The sequence below is a fragment of the Sinohyriopsis cumingii genome, chromosome 4 (assembly GCF_028554795.1).
Source record: "Sinohyriopsis cumingii isolate HCF-2022 chromosome 4, ASM2855479v2, whole genome shotgun sequence".
NCBI lineage: Eukaryota > Metazoa > Mollusca > Bivalvia > Unionida > Unionidae > Sinohyriopsis > Sinohyriopsis cumingii.
Window position 1 is genome coordinate 79,405,677 of NC_142964.1, and position 19,826 is coordinate 79,425,502.

The 19,826-nt window shown below is 39.0% G+C and overlaps 1 protein-coding gene across 3 annotated transcripts in view; it reads left to right on the forward strand.

Moving 5' to 3' along the window:
- The first annotated feature begins 881 nt into the window (after positions 1-881).
- LOC149801517 (skeletal aspartic acid-rich protein 2-like) overlaps positions 882-19,826 on the forward strand; it is a 44,776-nt gene continuing 25,831 nt past the window's right edge. For 2 of the 3 annotated variants that reach the window (XM_089955694.1, XM_089955691.1), the window contains exons 1-2: positions 5,227-5,288; positions 8,118-8,970. In XM_089955694.1, coding sequence (XP_089811820.1) covers positions 8,308-8,970 — 663 coding nt within the window. In that variant the 5' untranslated portion in view covers positions 5,227-5,288; positions 8,118-8,307. Of the gene's footprint in view, positions 1,034-5,226; positions 5,289-8,117; positions 8,971-19,826 lie in introns of those variants that run through there. The other variant, XM_089955693.1, reaches the window with a different exon arrangement.

Below are 19,826 nucleotides of genomic sequence, written 5' to 3' on the forward strand. Positions count from 1 at the left end.
ATTTAGCTTGAAAGATTGTAATTTAGTTTTATAAATTGGACTTCTAAATTTGTTTCTTTTTTTTTTCTTTGCTTTAAAATACATTCAAAATCTTGTGAACAGATTCTTGTGTTACCTTTTATGGGTTTTAAAGTTAGTATTCAATACAGACATACATACATGTATTATAGCATTCTACGTGCAAACGGACGTATGTGCGTACATACTTGCATTATACCTGAAACTAACACACACACACACACATTATATATATATATATATATATATATATATATATATATATATATAGAGAGAGAGAGAGAGAGAGAGAGAGAGAGAGAGAGAGAGAGAGAGATAATCTGTTGGGCTTTATACTTTTTAGTGCAAAAATCACTCTTTTTCACTCACTTTATTTCTTGTATCTTATCATCTCTGTTCATGTCTATATCCAACATGGTTATTATATGTTCAATATTGTTTTTATTGTTATCTATGTTCTCCACCCACATATCTGTCTACTGGACGGTCTAGTTACATATTTACGTTAATATTTGTGTGTTTATATATATATATATATATATATATATATATATATATATATATATATATATATATATATATATATATATATATATATATATATATATATATATATATCCCTATCCAGTATTCATTCACGCTTTAGTGTATATTGTATCTACTCATAACTTCCTGTATTGCTCACTGGATCCAGTTCTTCCTCACAACGCATATCTGTCATCTCCTTGTATCGATCCTTCCACTGCGATTGTCAGTTCTGTTCAGCACGACTCATAAGTCGATACCACTCTAGCGAACAATAAATGTGACTTAGGTGATTCATTAAGCAGACAGGGTGTGAACCAGTCCAAGATTATTAACCTTTCCTACCTTGAATGCCTGGCTGATTGTTCATTTCATATAAAGACAAGATACTGAACCAGTTAACTATTGTCAAGGGGTACTTCAAGCGGGTGGCACAAAGCGTATTTGGTTTTGGCAGCTGGATATTCATACCAGCTACTATACTACTTTTGTAAGTAATATTTAACACACCTCTCTCTCTCTCTCTCTCTCTCTGCATTTATACCTTATATTTGACACTGAAACAAAACCCATCGACCTTGTGTACCATCGTGCCCAGTGGCAAAATTGATGTCCCTACCCCCACCTGGCAGAAATTTCACTTGGAATGAATATTTATTAGATCCAATATCTTCTGAAGAATCTCATTAATAGTCAAATAACACTTGATTCCACAGAGCGTACTGAGGATAAGTCTGATATATCGATAATAAATAAAAATTCCCGAAGGTAGTCACCACGTTCTGTTTAACGAATTTAGATATGTTTATATTTTGGGCTTCCCAGTTAATAACCCACGACCATTGGATTACAAGCCCAAGGATCTAACACACGACATACTGCGGCTCAGTAGCAGCGTGATCTTTTTCAGCAAAAATTTGTTTATGTAGAAAAGCATTTTTCTGAGGAAAAACGTCAATACAGCACAAAAAGAAATGACCAAGTAATATGTAAACGAGAGTAAATAAGAAAACGACAAGGAAGTGTGAGCAATAAACAAGCCTGCAAGGCCACTATTTTGCGCAACTATTGTTTTTGTTTCTGTTGTTATTGTTGATGATGTTGATAAAGAACAAGCTGAGACCAGATCAAGCACTGAATCTAAAAAAGGCATTATTTTTATCCGTGTTAGAACTGCATTGGCTATCTTTACTTAACTGAATCTAACTTTAAATGTAACTTTAGAATTCCGTCAAAAATTACATTGCATTAGAAACTTCAACCATAAGGTATGACTAAGCACGTTGCAAAAATCCGATTTGTTTTTAAGACTTTACCAATAAAGAAAATTAATTGTAAATATGAGTGTACTTTTCATTACCGTGTTTATGCATTTTTGCATTTATCTGCTTATACACACACACACACATCTCTGTATGTGTGTGTGTGTGTGAGTGTGTGTGTGTGTCTGCCTTTTTGTGAATCATATATTGCAGAAAATATTGAGTTCTGATGATGGTAAATAGAATGAGAGGAATTCGGGATACATGACTTTCTTATTCTAAATATATCCAATTTCAAGATGATTAATGGGCGTCACCATAAAACTCTCCTCGCAACAATAGAATTGAAATTAGTTAATAATCTGCCCCATCCCATTCGAAAGAAGTACAAATGTTTTCATTTTTTAACCTATTGGCTAAACTTACTATTCCAAAGCAGCAGTCGATGCTCAAAGTAATATAAAAATTATACATTCGTTCGAATCCCCTTGGGGAAAATAAAACTTTAGAGCAGAATAAAAAGAAAAGACTATATGGACACGTTTGAGAAACTGATTTCCAATGCAAGACACGAACGTACTTGCATAAAATGTACTTTAAATGTGAGGCTGGATAGTGTTTTGTCACAAAACACACAGCATGTGAAGTATAAAACATACAACTAGGATTAGTACGCTTTTATGTATATTCTTGGTCAAAATTAGCATAACCCTAATTGTATTCCAGCATAAGAGCAGGTAACTTCCGGCAGGCGCATAACTTTTCTTAAGATCAGAAACAATAACTGTTGTTGATATTACTACAAAAAGATGATGGCTTACCAGTCTTAATTACAAAATCGTCTAAGTTAAGATAGCCTTAACTTGGATAAAATGTATATTTGGAAATACATTAATTAAAATACTGTCCATAGTTCAAACGTTACAACTAATAAAAGTAACAAAACGAAGACGGTCACAAGGTCACAAACCAAATACATGCATGCATATATATATTCTTTTGTTCTTATTACCTTGACCATTGAGGTTGTCTGCATTATTAAACAAGGAACAGTGTGTGTGTGTGTGTGTGTGTGTGTGTCTGTGTGTCTGTGTGTGTGTGTCTGTGTGTGAGAGAGAGAGAGAGAGAGAGATTTGGATTTTTAACGTTGCATTAACAATTTTCGAATCGTATTGCTACGATGTCTGCAGTGTGGCAGTTTATAGTGACGCCGCAGACATGTAGCATGATGTCCCTCCCAGTCATATTATCCTGACACTATGCCGACCAGTCCTAACACTAACCTCTTAATGATGAGCGCCAAAGCGAGGCAGCTCTTAGCACCATTTTTTGTACGTCTTTGGTATGACTCAACCGGGGATCGAACCCACGACGCTCTAACCACTAGGCTACCGGAGCGGTCTACACAAGGAACAGGGCACCCACTTACATGTATGTATGTAGGTAGGTAGGTAGGTAAGTGGTTAGGTGCTAACATTAAGATCTTATTATGAGCCATTTTTTATCTGATAATAAAAAAAAATAATTTTTCACTGAAGCATCATTTACCATGAAAGACTGTTGTTTCATCTATAGATGAAATGCTCTATAAAAAAAATCTACATAGTATGTAGCAATACAAACAATGCCACACTGCAGACATCTTAGGTATATAACTAAAATTGTTAAAGTTACGTTAAAAATCCAACGACACAACATATACACACGCACACACACACAAACGCTTCAAAGTGATATTTTTTTTTTTTTTTTTGTTGCTGTGAAGTTACTTAGCACATATATACTTATGTATTATGTGCAGCAGTGTACTAAGGGTAAATGGCGCCCGGGGTTACGATGGTGGCCCAAAGAAGTTTTGGCGCCCTAGGACCTCTAGCACCCGGGCAAACCGTCCCGTCCGCCTCCCTCTAGTACGCTACTAATCACGTTTAAGTTAACTGTCTGTTCAAAATCAGTCGCTCTCTTTGTCACTCGCTATGGATCAAGTATTGTGTATGCAAGCATTTCTTTACACCTAACAGCTTTGTTTCAGATATTTCCAATTGCTTATAATATAACCTATTATATCCTGTTCCCCATCTGTTTTTGTCTGTCCATGTATTATCCATCTTCATAACTATTAATCTATTTGACCGATGCATTATCTATTTATTTTACTTTTCATATATAGATCACTACCACGCACACTTCTTTGTTTAGTGCGCCTTAAGGACCCATTTCAGCTCTTGAATGCATTTCGTTTACACAATGGGGCCCCGGGTAGCCGAATGTCTGAAGCGCGCGCATATAAAGGTAACTGACACCTCTGTTGGCGTGAGTTCGTGTCTAGGCCGGCGTGGGTTTGTCAGAGAACTTTTCAATAGCTTCTTGTTGATCGGCGATTCTTCCCATGGGATTCTTGTATTTTTACTCCTCCACATAAACTGGCCGCCGTATATTGTTTAATCATGTGCTGAAAATTGAGATCAAAGCTACTCAATTACAAACATACATCATTTATTCAATACTCGTTTGTAATTTTGTGTCATCGTCAACTCTCTGCACTTGTATGCGAATTTCTCACTTAAAAGTTAATTAGTAATGTAAATCGATTGTCAGAACTACTAACAAGCGTGACGCCGGGTGAGTCAGAAGAAGAAAGTAGTGTGTAAACAATTAGGGTGTTTACCCTAAATGTTTCATCAGGCATAGCGATGACGCAAATCAAGTCTTTATAAAGAGTTGCTTCAAACAGGTAAACACAAAGCATGTTTGATAAGTCACCTAGAAGGAAGTATCAGTAAGTTCATTTATTTGTGTCTACTTCTGCATGTAATTCTCTCTCTCTCTCTCTCTCATTTTTGGGATATATTTTACGATTTAAAATCGTACAAAATTAGACAAATTGGCTGTTTATTATGAGCATCGTAGCTCTAAAACCATGACCATAACAATTATGTTCGACTGTGCCCAACGTCAAACAAGATTTGCTTTTAATGTTGCATCTAACGTGGAATGAATTTCAATTCGGAGAAAAGGGGATAATCCATATAATCCCCTTGAGCGACGCAGATGTACCATTAATGGACCGATAGCTCTTAAGTCTAAAATGTGCAGATTTTTCTGACAAGAATCTTTGATCAATCTATGATAATAGGATAAGCCATACCTGGGTTTCATTTGCTATGATTAGAACAAAATTGATATCTACTTCCAATTAAATTAAACTTCAGCTTCTGCTTTTCACTGTCTGACGTTTGCTTGAAAATGCTGATAATAATACCCTCCTCCTCTCTCTCTCTCTCTCTCGAAATATATATATAGCTCTACGTAAAAATGCGTGATGCAGGGTGAGTCAGTAGAAGAAAGCGGGGTGAAAACAATTCAAGTTTACCCTAAATGTTTACCCAGGCATAACGATGTCGCAAAACAAGTCTTTATAAGGAGTTGCTTCAAACAGGTAACACAAAGCATGTTTGATAAGTCACCTAGAAGGAAGTATCAGTAAGTTCATTTATTTGTGTCTACTCTCTGCTGCCACTTCCTCGTGTAATTCTCTCTCTCTCTCTCTCTCTCCCTCTCTCACTCTCTCTCTCATCTTGGGGATATATTTTACAATTTAAAATCGTACAAAATTAAACAAGTTTGCTGTTTATTATGAGCATCACAGCTCTAAAACCATGACCATAACAATTATGTTCGACTGTGCCCAATGCCAAACAAGATTTGCTCTTAATGTTGCATATAACGTGGAAGGAATTTCAATTCGGAGAAAAGGGGATAATCCATATAATCCCCTTGAGCGTCGTAGATGTACCATTAATGGACCGATAGCTCTTAAGTCTAAAATGTGCAGATTCTTCTGACAAGAATCGTTGATTATTATATGATAATAGGATATGCTATACCCGGGTTTGATTTACTATGATTGGAACAATATTGATATCTACTTCCAATTAATATTTGTTCAGCTCCTGTTTATACTATCTGGCGTTTGCTTGAAAATGCTGATAATTTTAACTCTCTCTCTCTCTCTCTCTCTCTCTCTCTCTATATATATATATATATATATATATATATATATATATATATATATATATATATATATATATACGATGCGCCAAATAATAAGAGATTTTTCAAAATTTTAGTATTCACAACCGTCCAGTACAACTAACCAATCAATACAACGGACGTAATGCCATACTAAATTCATTGCAAAGCCGGTAATATAAACTATTTAAAGATATATAAAATATAATCTTGAAATAGCTCCAAGTTATGACGATTTTCAAATGTAGAATTAAATAATATCTATATTGTCAACTATTTTGGAAAAAAAATAATGAAAGAAGATTGGGGGTGGGGTCGATATAAGTCAAGACTTTGCTGGAATGTTAGAGATGTTAAGCAGCTTAGAATACCTTTTTATCTGTAATAAAAAGCGAGTATGACCTATTTGGTACATAACGATAACAATTCTGGATTCAGTTGTTTTTTGTTTTTTTTTTTGTGCGAAAATATTGATTTAGGATCTACAACAGATGGATCTGCCAGGTAAGATCTGACGACATTAATATTGAAGTTGGCACCCACATTGTAGACTTTTCAGACCATCTGGGAAACCGACTAGCATCTAAGTTTACAAATCCATTAGCAAGAGAATATGCAATTACTAGGCTGGAAGTTTGAATCCTATGAAGTTTTACAACATATAAAGAAGACAATATAAGAGAAAAACAGAGCTATTTGAACTGAATATTACACTTGCGAAAGAATATGCCCATAGTATGTTGAAAACGTAATAGATAAAAGAAATATGATTTTAAAAAATAATTAAGTGCTTAGCTGCAACACAGATTAAACCAAGAAAGAACGGAGTTTGGAGGATTTACATTTTGTGTTGGTGCATATGCAACTGTTGAGAATTTTGTCGGAATTATAACACAGCACTGTGTGCCAGTATATACAATATTTAGCTTTGAGGGCAGTTATAAGAACTGTAACAAGTAGTATGTGTTTCAGTATGTGAATCATATACTGTATATACTAGCTTATAAAGGATTTGGCAGTTAATTAGGAGTAACCAATAGAAACAACAACATGGACCCTGATCTGCCGGTGAATTGTACCAAGGTAGATCAGGGTCTATGCTTTTTGCAAATGAACTGGGCTTTCAAGCTGTTATACTTGAGATTCGTGGTGTTGATGAATCCGGCATTTGCCTTTTTCCAACAACAACGAATTTTTATGGTGAACGTATCCATACAGCTCCACTCACAACGATGCGACTGAAATTTTAATTCACAACCTGCGTCTGTTTATTTGACTGCAGTACATATGTTTTCTCATTTGTTCCACAACTAATCACTAAAGTGACTTTGTTTCAAAGCAGAAGTTGATGGTAAAAGTGAAGTAAAGAATTTTATACGATAATATCGCCGCAGAAGAAAAAAAAATTAATGGCAGGAAGAAAAATATATAAACACGAAGAGGTCTGAGAAACTGAAATCAAAATGTAACACACGAAGATAACGTTAATTTGCATATCACTATGTAGGTTTGATGATGCAATCAAACAATTTAAGGGACTGAATAGTGTTTTATCACAAACACACCGCACATGATAGAACAAGAGGAACACGCTGTGAATTATAGTCTTGGTCAGGGTTCACTTATGGTAATTCCATTCCAACATTAGGTTGGTAAATTATGCACGGCGTAGGATTGTTCGTCTGATTTGTATACTGTTTCTTTACTTACCTTGTCTGCGCAGACAGCGTAGTCCAGTTTATCATAGAATATGACAGTTTATGAAGTCTAAACAACAATCATCTAATTATAAGCTAACATAACGCAGGTAGACTGTAAAAATGAATTCACCTCGGGTCAGTGGAGCGTGCGAAAGACACTATCGTTAAACATTTAATACAGGTTATCTGCAGTCGCAGCCGTTATTATGACACTCGCAGAGACTTGTTCAAGTACTATATTTTATATATTTCCGCTTTCAAACTGCATAAAATATACACAGGTTAAGTTTGTACACAGAGACAATCACACCAATGAACTTAATTTCATATTGTTGCGCATTTGCTAAAGCAATATTTATTTTTTCTTCAAGGCAAATATCGGTCAGTAAACATATGTTGTACACGTCAACTAGAACAATTCTATACACAATATTGCACAGAAGCACAGATTGAAAAATCGATATTTCATACGTGACTTTCTGGTATGATATTTACAATTTCTCACCTTTCTATTAGCTGTTACTTTAAAAGCCGTTGTGTATTTGTGCATTGCAATCAATTCCGTTATATCTCGTTCCAGGATAAAGCTGTCTTCATCATTGATTGAACGATCATGTAACATCAAAGTTCGGAAATAAATAATTGAATTTAACCACGTGGTACTGAGAACAACTGGCATTAAAGGTACGTAAATCGTTAAGGCACAAACGTGAATCGGAAGAATCGTACGGCACATACGTGAATCCTAAATCACAGCTCTGTTCACAACAATGGTGTTCTTTGGCTTGTCTTTATTTGTGGTTCTGACATTCTTGTCCGACTCACTCGCCGATAAAAATGCCAACAGCAGTGGTGTTTTTGTCAAGGTCCTTGGTCACTCTGGAAAAATTTTGATCAGCCGGAGACAAGATGCAAGTGAAGCTTCTTCGGTCGTTGTTGAATTCTCTGAAATCAAGGAGAGAAACGCAGAGAATAATGCGGTTGGAACAACTGGACAAAAAAAACACTCCTTCAACACATTCGCTAATCAAGAGTTCACCTTTTCAGACTTAGTTAATGGGTCGTATCAAAATCTTAGCGTCATGCAGTTCAACTTTACCGCAGACTTGACCAGCGTCAGCTCCCAGCTTGTAACTGTCGTATACATTTTCACTGCAGCCGGAAATATCACCGTCGATAATGAAACTACAGAGGTGGAGTCCGGGACGGTGAAGTTTAATATTGAGATTAAAAATTGGACATTCTGTGGCACAACTAATACACAGTGCTCGAAAGGAAATACCAATGAAATTGGAGCATTTCTAGATTTTGATATCGACATCAAAGGAAAAGCGAAGGCCACCAAGAGGAATGAAACGAGTGAGAGAAAAAGCGGCACACGTGGGGACAGTTACGATTTAGGGGATGGAGCGAAAATCGTCATGTCTAAGAAGGTAAACTATTTTCGGTTTTATTACCATGCTCTTTTTTGTCAGTCAGTCTTTCCATCTTTCCAGGTTGTTCAGGAATTTAAAATCCAAATTAACATAAAAGTTGAAATCAACTGGCAACTCGACGCCTACATTACCACAAGCTAATCAATAACACGTACCTTAGCATAAATTTCCAGCGACATTTTTCATTGTATCTTCGAGATCAGCTTTCCCACGTGATGTTATTTCGTTAAGCTTGAACTCGTTTCATGATAAGTCGTTGTCGCGCAGCGTCTTAGATAAGTAGTCTGTAATTGCATTGAGCTTTGTTTCGGCAAAGACAGTCGTTTCGTTATTGTTGATGTTGTTGTTGTTAAGGGGTGTATTGCCCATTTTCAGCACAAGATATGCTATACATGTCGGCCAGTATAACTGGTGGAGGAAGATCCCGGACGAACCAGCGACTCATGGATCGGCCAATATAGGTTTCATAGTGCAATTTAGGTTTCATGGATTGTTGCCAGCACAGGGTCTCGTATCATTGCTTAAAATTGACCTGTCATACATGTACTATATAATGACTATTATATAGTACAAGTATAACAGGTCAATTGTAAGCAACGATACGAGCCCATATAATAGGAAACGGGGAGAGGGGTGAAACATCGATAATAATTTATCCAAAACGTAACCTGTTCAGTCGGCGTTTGAATTTTAGCGGACACTAGACAAACTGTTTAAAGTTACGCAGCTTATTTCTTTGATGCAGACATACATTCAACGTCGGTGGACTATCTGTTTTATTAAACACGTTAATATTATTAATCCTTGATCGTTTCTACGTGGATTAAATATAGGCCGTTCTATATAATGGGGGGGGGGGTGCGTTAAGCATGCGTACGCAGGTGGGGGTGTTAAAAACTACCCATGTCTACGGGGGGGGGGGGAAGGAGGGGTCAAGCTTTGCCAGATTCTTGCTTACGTACTAAATTGATGGCTTCCTACTGAACTCAAACACGGCTTTAAAATGTGACCTAAAGGTCACGGTAATTCGCAATGAGGCAGCAGTGATTGTTGACTTTATTCCAATCTTGCTTGACAGTTTACGGTGTACTTGCGCTGTTCGGATATAACGCACTGCTGTTTAGTATGGTTCCCTGCTTAGTATGCAACGCAGGGAGCATACTAAGCAGGGAACCAGACTAATTGCTGTTAACCTCTTCCATCTTGTTATATTAATCCCATAAAGGTAAATGAGAACAAAGCAAACTATTGAATGAATTTCTCAAGCTGTCTTGTGGCCTTCTGAAGAGGCTTTACTACTTACAAACAATGTTTCATTCTTTGCAATAAATCTTGAGCCTTGGAAAGCGTGTGTGTGTGTGTGTGTGAGAGAGAGAGAGAGATTAATTTGTGATGAAAGAGTTAAGGATTTAATGATACACATTTTCTCGATTAGTTTAATTAAAAGTGTTACGTCATCTGCCACACCTGTATTTTATTTTACACCTATGTTTTCATTTGTACACATTGCAAATTGAAATGGTTAAATGCTTTCATTAGTGTAGCTGTAGACTAAACTTAAGTTGTTGAGTGCTGATATTAAACTAGCAAGAAGAACGTAATTGATTTTAATTTAGGTTAGCGGTTGTTGCATTTGCTATGTCACCTTCGGTGTGTATTGTATCCTTTTTTGTACACAGTACAATTTAAAACGGGGAAAAATACATCATGAGTTTGGAAATGATCTAAACAGAAATCATTACCGATATTCTGTAAGTCAGGCAAGCAGATGCTTACTACTACTACTACTACTAATGATATTACAACTATTTATTTCTCTTATGTATGTATGTATGTATGCATGCATGCACGCACGCACGTACGTGTGTGTATGTATGTATGTATGTATCTATGTATCTATGTATGTATGTAGGTAGGTATGTGTGTGTGTGTGTGTGTGTGTGTGTGTACGCGATAACCTAATGGACTACTTGTAAATCAGTATTTTTCAAATAATATTCTTTTTTATTAAAAAGAATAAGAGTAAAAGGTAACAAAACTTAGGTGTCAAAAATAGCGTCCAGAGTTGAAAGCATGTACATATGTAGTCTTTCATTAAAAACCGGTGTTCTAAAAGTAATTTGACATTAGAAAATTTAGTTTTGTTGTAAGCTGAAAACAGTACTGATAATTGTTAAATGGAGGATGTCATCAGTGATGTCACGGTAAGAACTATAACTCTTGTAGCCTTTACTGACACCACGCTGCGTCTTCCTCCGGATATGGGCATTCGCCATTTTAAAGCGTAACTAAACTACCACTTTTATTAAACCAAATGATCAATTAGACGCGTTCAATAAAAAATCTATTCGTGGTAATTTTTAACAATATTTACTTTCTAACATTTGGTAAAACGCGACCATTTTAGGTTTATATATCACTTGTGTCATGCGCCCATATAATTAGGTGATGTAAAAGTCAAATGAATACAGCAGAAGTTGTTTATCGTGATTAACTATAATGATAGAAATTCTGCTTTGATAGCTAATGGGTCGGGAGGTCCTGGGTTCGATCCCTGGCCGAGTCATACCAAAGACTTTAAAAATTATTACTAACAGCTGCTTGACTTGGCGCTCAGCATTAAGAGGTTAGTGTTAGGACTGGGCGGCCTGGTGTCAGGATAATGTGACTTGGTGGGACATCAATGCTACATGTCTCTGGAAAAACGCCCCATTGCTAAACATCACTATAAGCTGTCAAAATGCAGACATCGGAGCGATATAACCGAAAAAGCTACGTTAAAAATCGAAATCACACACACATACACACACAGCTTATGGGTAAAACAATTCAATAAACTACCATTAACACAAACAATTTAATTGTGGTACTTTCCAAAACATCCCCAAAAGTCCAAAACATTTCAAAGGTATTTTCAAGCAACCTTTAGAATTGTACAAGATGTCTTCACAGCATATTGGTCATTACGGTGATTAACCTCAACTTTACAACTACATGATTAAGGGATCGAGTCAAACGCTAGCTTTAATAACAAGTTTTGCTGATGGGTTGGAAACTGATGAAACAAATGCATTGTTTCTTCTATTGGCAGATAATTACTTATTATCAGTACTATTCTCTTAGTTAAACTTAATCACAATGTACATTTCTTGATGTGTTCTTTTAAAGTCGTGAAGCCAGAATACACGAAGCCAGAATACACGAAGTAATAACTCAAAGGGTACACACATCTTAATTGAAAACATGACTGACATTTTGTCTATAAAAATTGAACCTATATACGGTGAATTGTTTTAATTATAATTTTTCTGGTACGCAAGAGATGAGGTAGATTATGGGGTAGGTGCTTACAGATAAAGAGAGAGTTAGCTAACTCAGAAGGGTTGGTGTGGAGGTAAATGAAAATCCAAATGGCAAGATAAGGAAGAATGTTAAGTGCTTACGTGTTGAATAGGCATAGTTAGCTACAAAACAGGCTTTGGATGCATTTGCCAAGGCAATCATTTACGTCACCAGATAGCCACACTACACCCAGATTTTAATTGTTTGAGAATACAGATGTGTGTATAGATTCCATCCAAGTGGTAATCAAATGTATTGCTGGTCTTGTCTTTAAAGATCGTCTCTGAATGTTACTCGGTCTAAGTCAGTAAAGAACAATGACTTGGGCCATCGTTAAGAAGAATGCTTTTCTAAGAAAATTACTAGTTAAAATTTTCCAAATCACGCATCAGATAGCAGGGTTTAGTGATAGTGTTAATTCTGACACAACATATGACTGAAATCGTAATGCACGCATAGCTTAATATACAATGTACACAATCCACAGCAAACAACATTATATCCTTCCAGATCTCTCATAATGCAATTCTTCGCTTACGACTTTATTGGTTATATACCCAATTCATTACACCACGTATCAGGGCAATGTGACTTCAGATAAGCATAGCGAAGACTTGCTCGTAGGTAAAATCTATTATCAAAATGCTACTGGGGCAATCAATTTATTTTTTTGAAATTTATGTCGTAAACTTCAGTCAATAAAACTGGCAATGTCCAAAACTTTCAACCCAATTTTCAAACTACTTATGTAAATATGCAGGAAGAGTATGCATATTTATGTCCCTGTTTTTGATATTTACATGTATTTGGGCGTATTATTCAAATGAGTACAGCGGACAATATAAATTGTAATTAACTACAACTTACAAGTGTTCCTAGATTCCGTAAAGTAATCACATATAGGCAATGAACTAAAACTTATAGGAGTTACTAGATTCCATAAAAGTAATCACAGATAGGCAATGTACTACAACTTACAGGAGTTACTAGATTTCATAAAGTAATTACAGATAGGTAATTAACTACATCTTAAAGGAGTTAACAGATTCCATAAAGTAATCACATATAGATAATTAACTACAACTTATAGGAGTTACTAGATTCCATAAAGTAATTACAGATAGGTAATTAACTACATCTTAGAGGGGTTAACAGATTCCATAAAGTAATCACAGATATGTAATTAGCTACAACTTACAGGAGTTAATAGATTCCATAAAAGTAATCACAGATAGGCAGTGAACTAGAACTTATAGGAGTTACTAGATTCCATAAAGTAATTACAGATAGGTAATTGACTACATCTTAGAGGAGTTAACAGATTCCATAAAGTAATCACAGATAGGTAATTAACTACAACTTATAGGAGTTAATAGATTTCATACAAGTAATCACAGATAGGTAATTAACTACAACTTATAGGAGTGTATAGATTCCACAAAGAAATTACAGATAGTGATTAACGACAACTTATGGGAGTGTATAGATTCCATAAAAGTAATCACAGATAGGCAATGAACTACAACTTATATGAGTTACTAGATTCCATAAAGTAATTACAGATAGGTAATTGACTACATGTTAGAGGAGTTAACAGATTCCATAAAGTAATCACAGATAGGTAATTAACTACAACTTATAGGAGTGTATAGATTCCACAAAGAAATTACAGATAGTGATTAACGACAACTTACAGGAGTGTATAGATTCCATAAAAGTAATTTCAGATAGGTAAAGTATTTAATTAACCGCCAGTAGAAATTTTAAGTTTTGTTAGTTTCGAAAACTTTATCAAAATTTCGAAATACTTCAAATGTATTTTCAATCAACCAGATGTTCAGGAGAGTACTTGCATATATGTATTCATACCATGTTGGTTATCTGTTCAAACCATAGTGGCCACTGATGTCACAGGTAAGCAGCCAGATCTTTATAACTACATGTTAAAAGGGTCAATTCAAAATTTAATGTTTTGTACTTTTAAAAAATTTGTGAAATTATGGCATTTCGCTCGTTTGTAATTAATTTAATGCAGTCTGTAGCGTCCTGCTAGTCACAATTAACTGTTCTCAGGTGATGTCTTATGACGACAATGCATAGTCATATCGCTACTATGTATGCAGTGTGACAGTTTATAGTGATGTTTAGCACTGGGGCTTCATGCCGCAGACATGTAGCATCATGTTCCACCTAGTCACATTATTCTGACACCAGCTGAGCGCCAGGCGAGGCAGCTGTTAGTACTATTTATGTAAGTCTTGATTCGGCCAGGCATCGAACCCACTACCTCCCGCATCCGGGGCGGACGCTCTAACCACTAGGCGGTACAAAATGTTGTGTAGTTGTATAGTTACTCACCCCAAACATAAGCGATCAATATAGTTTGAATACATGACCCCCATACCGTGCAACAGCATGCGTTGTCCTGTTGTTTCCAAATAGGTTTAACCCTTTTTGTCATCTTTTAGAAACGAACAAAGTTTAAATTGGTTGCTCTAACGGCAGTTTATTAAATTTTTATACTTTTTAGTAATTGCCTTAGTGTAATCAACAAGTTATTCTCAATTTGAATTAATTACAATGCAATGTTGGGGATGGTCTTATTGATGTCATGGATCGAAATATCTTGTATAATTTCCTGAATAAGCTCTTCCCGCCCCCGTCCTCCCCCCCCCCACCTCACTCTTTCTCTCTCTCTCTCTCTCTCTCTCTCTCTCTCTCTCTCTCTCTCTCTCTCTCTCTCTCACGCGCGCTCGCGTCAATTTGTCCATTTTTTTAGCTGGCCGCTGGTCCTAAATAAGGCAGTCGCTGGTCCTTTACGTGCTAGCATAATTTAGCAATTTCAATCACATCACACTGAGACAAATTACGGATATATTAACCTAAACCTAATTATGTAAGTGTGTCGGTTGATATTGTGTTCTTGAATAATTTCTTGAAATTTAAATAATTTACTTTAGTTTTTTCGCACTCAGTATAATGCATAGTAAAATCTATCAGTTTTAACTCTACATGCCCGTCAGTTACGTCATCTAGGAAAGGCAGAACCCCTTTCAGACTAATTAATTTCGAAACTAAATTTGATGCTAGTTTATTAATTTTGTTTTATAATTAGAATTTGTTTGTCAAACGCCCGATAAATTGCGTTGTATCAGAGAATTCGATTTAGCCAGAGATCTACCTGTTAGAGACTATTTTCTCAAACATAATTATAAATGATAAACTGACTTTGGTACAATGGCCGTGAACATTACATACTAAACGAACGAAATGAGATACAGTAATATAAAAAAAGCAACATTGTAATTTTTGTCGTCATTAAAATTCATTTTGAAAGACTTTCTCTGTGCATTGGTCAATAAACTTCTTCGAATTAATCTGTTGCTGCCCTCCTACTAAGGGTTAAAGGTCAAGGTACCTTTATACTAAGGGTTCAAGCTCAACGACTGTGCGAAAGATGTGTGATACTTCCTCCAGGATATCTTAAGAGTTGACTAATGGAAATGTTCCAAACTTTTATGCACAACGGAAATTACGTAATTTACCTACACGCCTTACGCAGGAATACAAGCATTATCAGGGTCATTTTCGACGCAGTTTTTCTTCTTTATGTACCCCGTCACTATCCTCCTGACTACGACCTCCTTCCGGCAGCTCCTGCATCCAAACTGGTGCCAAATGTCATGCTCAGCATTCCTTTGGACCCCACCAGCAAGGACGAGAGGGGGATCCTGACGTCTGGGCAGCCCAGGATCTCCATATTCCACGCCCAGGCTTGCGCCCTGGAGAGGACACTCCAGTCTCGCTACTGAGTGAGGAAACAACACGGAAGCTGACAGTTTACGGGTTATAAGTCCCACCCGATTGGCGTAGGGAAGGGGCGCCACGGGTCAGCTTTGACGGTGGGAGGGATCATCGTGTCCCACTGGCCAACTATCGCCCGCCTCAAGCCGGGCAGCCCCCGGTCAATAAGGTGTTGACCCGCCATCATCTGCCTGCTCCAGTGGGTGTCTGGAGCTCAGTGTGTTGTTCAGCATGACAAGCAGACGGTAATTCCACACCAGACAAAAGAAACAAGAAACCAATAAAGAAGACTCCAGCTCTTCGATTTGCAAGCTGGAATGTGCGCACCATGTGTACAGGCATCTCCGACGACCTCAGAGAAGTGGACGACACCAGAAAGACGGCCATCATCGATAGAGAACTCACCAGACTAAATATCAGCATAGCTGCCCTCCAGGAAACCAGGCTCGCCTCTAGTGGCTCCCTCAGAGAGGAAAACTACACCTTCTTCTGGAAGGGTCGAGAACCTGAGGAGCCCCGTCAGCACGGAGTGGGCTTTGCCATCAAAAACAATCTCCTGGCCTCGGTTGAACCTCCAACAGGGGGCACTGAGCGTCTCTTGTCCATCCGCCTCACCACTACTTCAGGTCCTGTCAACATCATCAGTGTCTACGCCCCAACCCTCATGTCATCAGAAGACGTGAAGGATCAGTTCTATGGGCAGCTGGACGAACAGATCAAAGGATGCCCCAAAAATGAACCACTATTCCTCCTCGGCGACTTTAATGCCAGAGTAGGTGCGGACCACGAGTCCTGGCCTACCTGCCTCGGATATCATGGCACTGGAAAGACCAACGAAAACGGCCAGAGACTGCTGGAGCTATGCACCTACCATGGCCTGTGCATCACAAACACCTTCTTCAAGTGTAAGCCACAACACAAAGTGTCATGGAAACACCCCAGATCTCATCACTGGCACCAACTCGACTTGGTCATCACCAGGCGCTCTGCCCTTAACAGCGTCCTCTCCACCAGAACCTACCACAGTGCAGACTGTGACTCCGACCATGCCCTTGTGAGCAGCAGAGTGCGACTACAGCCACATGTGCTACACCGCACAAAACCAAAAGGATGTCTTCGCATAAACACTGCACAGATGTCAGTCCCTGCCAAGGTGGAGGAGTATGTGTCTGCCCTGAACAAGGCTCTCCAGGACCTGCCTGAGTATGACGCTACAGCCAAGTGGAACGCCATGAAGGGTGCCATCTACAGTACAGCTATGTCAACGTTTGGCAAGAAGGAACGACCCAGCCAGGACTGGTTCAATGCACACCTATCAAGGATGGAACCACAAATCGAGGAGAAACGAAAAGCCTTCATAGCTTACAAAAAATGCCCTAATGAACGGACGCTTGCTGCTCTCAGAAGTGCCCGAAGTAACACCCAACGCATTGCTAGACAGTGTGCAAACGAGTACTGGCAACAACTGTGTGAAGGGATCCAGCGAAGTGCCGAGTCCGGACACATCCAAGGCATGTACAGTGGCATCAAGAAGGCTCTAGGCCCTACAGTGAAAGGGGTCGCTCCCCTGAAACCCCTGACGGGAGAGAAGATCACAGACCGTGGGCAACAGATGGCCAGATGGGTGGAGCACTACTCAGAACTATACTCCCGAGAAACGTCAGTCACTGATGCAGCCCTCAGCAGCATAAAGAATCTGCCCACCATGGAAGAGCTCGACAAAGTGCCAACCTTAGAGGAGCTCAGCAAAGCAATCGACTGCCTTCCAAACAACAAAGCACCAGGTAGTGACAGCATCCCACCCGAAGCTATCAAACGTGGAAAACCAGCATTGATTAAACCACTGCACGAGCTACTTTGCCGCTGCTGGGAGGAAGGAGTAGTCCCCCAAGACATGCGTGATGCCACAATTGTGACCCTTTACAAAAACAAGGGCGACCGCAGTGACTGTAATAATTACAGAGGGATCTCGCTCTTGAGTATTGTTGGTAAAGTGTACGCCCGCATCATACTCAACAGGCTGCAGTTGCTGGCAGACCGTGTGTACCCGGAATCACAGTGCGGCTTCAGAGCAGGCAGGTCGACGACAGACATGATCTTCTCCCTACGACAACTCCAAGAGAAGAGCAGAGAGCAAGGTCAACCACTCTACATGATGTTCATCGACCTCACCAAGGCCTTTGACTTGGTCAGCAGGAAGGGCCTTTTTGAACTTCTGAGTAAGATCGGTTGCCCCCCAAAACTCCTCAGCATGATAATCTCTTTCCATGCAGATATGAAGGGAACAGTCATGTATGATGGATCATCCTCAACTTCCTTCCCAATTAACAGTGGTGTGAAGCAGGGCTGCGTGCTGGCACCAACACTTTTTGGGATCTTCTTCTCCCTGCTCCTGTCCTACGCCTTCGACACGTCCACGGATGGCATATATCTACACACCAGGTCTGATGGGAGCCTGTTCAACCTGGCACGACTGCGCTCAAAGACCAAAGTGAGAGCTGTGCTCATCAGGGAGATGCTTTTTGCAGATGACGCAGCTCTTGTGGCCCATACCGAGGAAGCCCTCCAGAGACTGGGAGACCGTTTTGCTGTTGCCTGCACGCACTTTGGTCTCACAATCAGCTTGGAAAAAACAAATGTCAGCGTGCAAGATACCACCATTGCCCCTTCAATCAAAATCAACGGTGTCACCCTGGAAGCAGTCAACAACTTTACCTACCTAGGGTCAACCATCAGCAACACTCTCTCGATTGATATGGAGCTGGACAGAAGGCTTGGAAAGGCAAACACCATCATGGCTCGATTAACAAAGAGGGTTTGGGAAAACAACGCGCTGACAGAGCACACCAAGGTCCGAGTCTACCAGGCCTGCGTTCTCAGCACCCTTCTATATGGAAGTGAGACGTGGAGTACCTACATGAGGCAAGAACGCCGGCTCAACTCCTTCCATATACGGTGCCTAAAACGCATCCTGAAAATCAGCTGGCAAGACCGTGTTCCACACAGCGAGATCCTGCAGCGTGCAAGAACCCCCAGCATGTACTCCCTGCTAATTAAACGCCGCCTTCGATGGCTGGGTCACGTCCGACGCATGGAGGATGGAAGGCTGCCAAAGGACATCTTATATGGACAGCTGGCCACTGGCATGAGAAGAGTCGGACGCCCCTCACTCCGTTTCAAAGATGTGTGCAAGAGGGACATGAAGGCATGCAACATTTCACCCGATGGCTGGGAAGAGCTGGCTGAGGACCGAGGCACCTGGAGACTGATGGTAAACAATGGCATATCAGTCGCTGATGCGAGGAGAGGCCAGTTGGTGGCAGAGAAACGTAGGAGAAAGAAGAACGCAACAGCAACCACAGTAATGCAGACTTCCCAGTATGTCTGCACCAACTGCAGTAGGGACTGTCACTCACGTATAGGCCTGCACAGCCACAGCAGACGTTGCCAACAGAGACAGGCAACACCCCAAGGGCGCTATTCGCATGGTCTTTCGAGACCGAGTCGCCAATGATGATGACTATCCTCCATTTGAGGTATTGAACTTTTAGAACGCTTGTGGTTTGTAATAATATTTACCTTGTGTTTTCGGGATTTTGCACTTTTTGGCCTTTGTTTTCGGAATTTTCGCAGCTCGCTTTTTTTTTAATATTGCTCCTGGTGGATATTTTTTTTTTACTTCTTTCGAGCGGTTTGCCTTTTTGTTT